At 33.6% G+C, this 7,045-nt stretch overlaps 1 protein-coding gene across 2 annotated transcripts in view; it reads left to right on the forward strand.

Annotated features, from left to right (window-relative positions):
- LOC149808065 (UDP-glucose 4-epimerase-like) overlaps window positions 1-7,045 on the forward strand; it is a 28,918-nt gene extending 21,873 nt beyond the window's left edge. For both annotated transcript variants that reach the window (XM_089973231.1, XM_089973240.1), the window contains exon 10: window positions 2,006-7,045. In XM_089973231.1, the coding sequence (XP_089829357.1) occupies window positions 2,006-2,055 (50 nt within the window). In that variant the 3' untranslated portion in view covers window positions 2,056-7,045. The remainder of the gene's footprint in view (window positions 1-2,005) is intronic.

The raw sequence follows: 7,045 nt of genomic DNA on the forward strand, positions 1-7,045 counted from the left end.
GTTGAAATGGGAAGGTGGAATGGACAGAGAAAGGAAGATTGTTGGAGCCAGGAGATGCTTGTACCCTGATTTGAATGACTAGATATTTGGATGGATTTGCATTGCGTGTGCTAAGAACATTCCACTCACCAGTTGAATGATCCAAGAAAAAGCAATAATTTTGTCAGCTGAAATAGGATATGATGAGTTTACCGCAAGTAATATATGGTTGCACAGATTTCAAGTCCAACACAATATTAAGTGTTCTGTCCATAGTGGAGAATCAGCTGATGTTAATAATGAAGTTGTCAAAAATTGGAGCAAAAGACTGATATTCAAGGGATATGACAGCAAGGATTTTATTAATTGTGATGAGACTGGTTTGTTTTTTAGAACATAACCAACAAAGTCGCTGGTATAAAGAGGGGACTCATGTAAAGGTGGGAAAAAGCAAACGAGAGATTTACAGTTTTGCTCTGCGTCAGTTATGCTGGTGAGAAACTGAAACCACTTGTGATTGGAACATTGCAAAATTCAATGTGCTTTAAGGGATATGGCTGAACACATATGAGAGTTACATATGAGGCAAACAGAAAAGCATGGATGACAGGACAGACATTTGAGTCCTAGATCAAAAAACTTAATCAGCAGATGAAAGTACAGAACAGGAAGATCCTGCTTTTCCTTGATAACTGTGTTGCATTCCCAAAACTGGATTTGTCAAATGTCAAGGTTTTTATACTTTCCTCCAAATGCAACTTTAAAACTTCAGCTCCTGGATGCATGGATAATCCAGACGGTCAAATTGAACTACAGGAAAAAGCTGCTGAGATATGTTTTGTTCCTGGTGGATAATATAACAGTTGCACCAGAGATAGCACAAAAGGTGACTCTGCTGGATGCAATCCAATGGCTGACATCAGCATGGGATGTCCTGACAGCCAAGCCAATTCAAAAGTGCTTTCAGAAATGTGGGTTTTTCCAAAAGGTATCGGGTGTACCAGAGGCAGGAAAGGAAAACTGGGAAGGAGAGGACTAACCTCCCTTTCTGCCACGTGGAACAACCCTTAAGGATTATGTTCAGTATGATGATGCATTAGCTACAGAGAACACAGTTAGTGACGACTGGGAGTCATTAATGTGCTAGAAATTCCAGTGAAACATGCCAGGCTAAGGAAAGTGACAGTGAGAGTGATGCAACATGTGATGATGAAAACCCAGCCAATAGTGCATTACAATGCAGACTGCATGATTACATTCCTCAGAATTGATGGATTATGGCCTCACAGCAAACATTGTTGAACTTTTGGACATAATTACAAAAACACAAGACATTCTTAAAAAAGACAAAAGAAAAGCTGTGGAAAGCATGGGACAAATGGATGCTGGATACATTTTTCAAGCCTAAGAATTCTTAGGAAAATCTCTATTGTATTGAAGTGTCTACTGTGACAGATGATGTGACGTTATTATCAAGACAGTTGCAAAACTATATTGATGTTTGTTCATAACATTATTTTGAAAATGATGAAACAGTTTGTTTCACATTGATTTCACAACATTCTTGTGATTTTTAAATGATAATATTTAAAGTTTTAGAATGAAATGTAGTTGTGACTTTCTTCATATGTATTTACTATTCGCATTTGTGATCCCCCTCTAGAAAGGCCACCCTCATTATAAGACCATTTCCCTGCTGCAATAGGGGTGATCTTATAAGAGGGGGATCACTGTAGTTCATATTCTTAACAACATCCTTTTCCTTCATTGAGGTTACAAATTTGTGATTATGGGATACTCAAATATTTTAAGATGTCTCCCAACACTTATCATCACAATGATTACTATATATGTACAAATGAATGAACCTGAAATACATTTTTGGTATCTGTTTAATCAGTATAAGTCAAATAATAAAGATATGAAGAAAAGCAGTTACATTTACTGTCTTCTATATATTGTAAAAATTGGACTTTTAAGAAGTTTAATTCATAATGATCTGTGCTTGTTTTATTTTCTTTTGAAGGTGAGGACCTGTGGAGATGGCAGTCCATGAACCCAAATGGTTATTTATAATGTCAGCTTTCATCTAGGGAGAACAATAATAGGTTGTGATCTCAGAAAATGTGTCTCAATAAAACATTACCATTCCCATTGTACATCACGAGGCACATAGGAAGAAACATATTGTTTATAATTTCTTTAATTAGACACCCAGCAGAAATCTATGTGATACCATTGTACTCATTTTTACCTTTTCTGATTATTCTGAATTCATTAATATTTGGGGTCCTGGGTAGCTGAGTGGCCTAAGGCACTTGCTTTTACAGATCAATCAGCTGCATCACCTCTGCCAGCATGAATTCAAGTTTCGACTTGATCATTGTGGGTATGTGTGACAGCTTGCCAGTAGCCTCCCATGAGCTGTTGATTCTTACCGTGGTTCTTCCTGCAACAGAATACTGGCCACCATATATAGACTATCATGTGCTGTATAATGGCGTTAAATGCCACTAAATCAAACCAGTCATTATTAATCATGGAATAATAATTGTAGTAAATCTCAGTTTGAGGAGGAAAATATGAGATGTTTAGTGAAAATGAGATCAGATATTACTGCTGTCTTCCTGTAAGATTTATAAAGTGAGACTAGGTTATATATTTTATGAGCCATGCCAAATAAAGTCTAGAGAGTCACCAGTATGGTGTATACCATTCATATGCAATGAGTTGGAGTTAAGCTTCTGTCTATAACATGATTAAAACATTCATTTCATTGATTTTTTTTGTCCAATAATTCAGAGAAAAAATTATAACAATGATTTGTAATTTTGTTTAAATTTTAAATGTTATGCTATCAATTTGTGTGACATCCTGACATATTACATTGATTTGATATCAAAATGTTTTTAAGAAATGTCAAGTCTGTGATATCATGTAAAAATCATGTGAAAGATTTTTTTGTCATGTTATAAAGGTGGGTCCATTTATGGCATAAACTTCATGTTTTAACATGGTAAAAGTGTACATTGTTGCAGATATCAACTTCAACAGTTTAATCTTTGAAATAAGGTGAATGAGGTAATCTAATGGGGTACCAGTTTTTGTGGATTTTGTTGTTGCTACAGACCACAGTTTAATGACCCCATTGAACATAGATCCTGTATTATCCCACGTCCATGATTTTATATACAGACAAAAATATATTTCATCAAAATTGGTATCCATGAAAATAAAGGAAATCACAATTGTCAAAATTAATACATTATCAATGTCTCCCTACAATAGCAGAACACTGAGATCTTGAAAAATATGTTCTTGTATAAAACTGGAACAGTTAAAACTTTTATGTCACGAAGACATTAATGCATGTATAAACAAGTAGAGCCTCATTTAATTTGTAGAAATACTGAGGTAAATAATGTGTATATGATTTTGGGTGCTTTTAATTTTATATTATATATAATACAGTAATTGCAGTCTGTTACATTTTGCAATATGCACTCATTGTGATGGCTGAGCATCAGTTAAGCCTAATATTATTTATAGGGGTGTAAGGTTAATTTGTTTCACCTTGACCCATTTCATTATTCTTTTGATATACAGTTTCATAAAGCTTCTTGACCAGTCAACAACCATATACAGTTTAGATAATGTCACTATTGAGGGTGGTTTCTATTGTCATGAAATGGGTCAAGTATGAACACTCCTCAAACCCGTAAAAAATAGATTATTTCTTGCAATGTAAACACCTTGCCATCACTTCTGTGTGTGCACTGGTAGCTCATATAAAAAAAGAAGACCTTCAGGAGATTTTTTTTTAAATATTTGCATATTTAACTAATTTGCTAGTAGATATTTCTGCTTGTTTTTCATGGTTAGAGCTTTTAGCACTATTTTACCTGTGTTGGTATTTTATATTTTGAAGACTTATATCCCCATTTAACTTTATTGCATGTGTATTATAATTCCTTATGGAAAAAGACTATACAAAATTTGCTTTCTGCCCATTTAACTTTTTAATAGTGTGTTCAAATACCAGGTTTAAAACTGACTTTTTCATATGTGCTCTGACATAGCAGTAATTGCAATTTATTCCAGTAAAATTGTTTTCAAATCCCACTAGTTTTACATAATTATCAGTGAAGTTCTAGTTAGTGACACCACTTGTTTTAGTATTTTCTGTTAAACTACAATTCAGGAATTTAAAAGCCACTTTCCCATCGACATGTACATTTATTTATGTACATCATAAAACCTGCTTATATTCAAGACATTTTTTAAAGTTCTAATCAAGTCATAAAAACTTCCTGCATAGATATTCTAAACTCTTGACTTTTATACTAAAAACAAAACTCTAAGGATGTACAATTTGGGGCACTCACGTACAAGTTGTATCCAACTGCAAACTTTGTAAACCCAGATCTTCTGTCACCTAATGTGCCATCAGCTCTGGATCTGTGCAGTTTGCTTAGGGTAGTCAATAGAACAAATAACATACACACTGCAGTTCAGGGTCCATGTACATGGTATGTACACAGTATTGAATGTAATGGGGGATTTGAAGGAAATCCTTTTCTACTGTAAATAAGCAACGAAAAGAAAGAAATAAGAATTGCAAATTAAGAAATGTTAAAGGTGGTTTTTTGTGTCAAGTTTAAGATTTTCTAAGTGTGTGTACATTTATTAACATAATTATTTTTTAAACTAATATTTGTATTGTTTGTTGGCAGATGATTCATATCTTTGATCAATTTTTTTCATTTTTCTCTTTTTCACAATCTCTATACATATTTGCTGGGAAAAAAAAGTTTTTTTACCAACTTGTTCAATGCTATCAACCGGTGGATTAACTCATAGGATTGATTGGTATAGCCATATAAAGAAATCCAGAGATTGTGTATTTATATATTTGTATAGACACAATTTGATATGTATGCTGTATTTGGTTTTAATTACTTTTACATAGGAACACAAGGCATGAATTATTTTGTTTATTTTATTTAACAGATTTTTCAAACCAAAGCAAGGAAATAATGTGCTGGATAAAAAAAAACTTTAAACTTAAATGCTTCCTGTGTTTGTGTTAAAATGAATGTCACGCTTTGTTTTTATGTGATTTGTTAATTTTATTTTATGTGTCCAAAGGCTGTAGGAGCTTATGGTATGGCCCTGCATCATCTGTTTCTCAGCAGTTGCATGTTACTAGGGTCTGTATTCCTGAAACAGATTTTGATCAGGCTTGGGATGTAGCTTATATCGTTAATCATTCTGATTTTGAATAAGTTCAGTTTGAGTTACATCTGTGCTTATTAATGAGGTGATCTTGCATCAGATTATTTTGAGTTTGTAAATGGTCCAGAGGTTATATTTCTTAACAGATTTTATCAAGGTCTTAGATGATTATAATCCCAAGTGGAATCTTCACAAATTTGCAGGATGTGTGGCATCAGATTGTCCAAGCCTGTTACTTCACAAGATGCTGTTTAATATGTACATATTTTGGATCAAACTTGGCATACAAGCTTATATATTCAAGATCTTCATGCATATATGATCTCCCACCTACTCAAAGTTATTATTTAAAAAATTCCAGAACATAGTTTTTTCCTTTATTTTACACTTTGCTCTTTCAGTGTAGCACATTTCAGATAAAGACTGATCATGTGACTGGCAGTTGGTTTACTTTTCAGCATGACACTTAAAATGCTAATTCAACAAACACATAAAATTAATCATTGGATTATACTATGCACGATCAGTAGTAATTTGGAAAGGATTAAAGACAATTAACATTACATGGATTAATTCATTGGGTCCATTGGACTTGAGATGTTCAGTTTTAAGCTTTTTTTAAAAAACAGATTCGACACAGATAACACCAATCATGAAAAATTCTGGCAGGCAGTCAGCAACACCAGTCTACCCACAGGCAGGAAAGAATTAAACTTTTTGGTGGACTCAGTAGAGTTGTAGTAACATTGCCACACTATGACACTGAAAGGACATATTACATTCTGAGGAAAATTCAGTCCTACTCCAAAGGAACACTGGATCAAGTAATACTATATCATTTCCTAAGTGTTAAGAACAACATTTATGATGACTGTCACAAATATAATCAATTCAGTGACCAACAATGCTAAGAATGCTTGTGGTGCATGTACTGACAGCATGAAAGGCAACAAGCAATTGAAAAGATGGATGTAATGAGATGTGCATATTTTAATGTTTAAAAAATATAAATTTGTTCAATAGTTGTCATTTTTTTCTGTTTGCATGATAAAAACAGGTCAGTAAATTCTTTCACTTTTGAAGCGAGAACTCTTGCCAAATTTTGGAAATTTCCTGATATGTCCTGACCTGTTTGTTTGGTCACGTGTATGGATCTTGCCAAATTTTGGAAATTTCCTGATCTATCCTGACCTGTTTGTGTGGTCACATGTATGGATCTTGCACAAGTTCCCATATTAACTGGTTGATCAACATCCGATCAATCAAGTTTGTTACCACTTCCGGAATAGATTTTGATCAGACTTAGTAGACAAGTTTATATCATCAAGATTTTGGATGAATTAAATTATGAGCAACATCTATGCAACTTTTAATCTGGTGCTTGATGGCCGAGGTTGTTATGTCTCCAGAGGGTTTATTTTGAACATCTTTTAACCAGTCTTGGTAAATAGGCTTGTATCAACTTACTTCTCCGATGGATTATAAGTAACATTTACACATTTTTAAATTGACATGCATCATATTTGTTGAGATAGCATTTCTGTAGGATTTTGAACATATTTAGTATACAAGCTTATAGTTTCGGGATTTTTTTTGTTTAAATCATTTATAAGTGATATATGTAGATGTTAATGAGATGATCTACAATTAGATCTGGCTTGTTAGGTTTATTTATTAATGGGTTTTTGGTGAGTTTTAGAGGGTAAGCTATTATCACGTCAGGTGAGTGCTATCGGGTCTTCTTGGGCCTCATCTTGGGTCATCTGTATACGTGGATGATGTGTACATTTTTAGTGATACATATTTGAATAAAGGTGCTTACAGGAATTTA

This window comes from Sinohyriopsis cumingii, chromosome 1, assembly GCF_028554795.1.
Source record: "Sinohyriopsis cumingii isolate HCF-2022 chromosome 1, ASM2855479v2, whole genome shotgun sequence".
NCBI classification, from domain to species: domain Eukaryota; kingdom Metazoa; phylum Mollusca; class Bivalvia; order Unionida; family Unionidae; genus Sinohyriopsis; species Sinohyriopsis cumingii.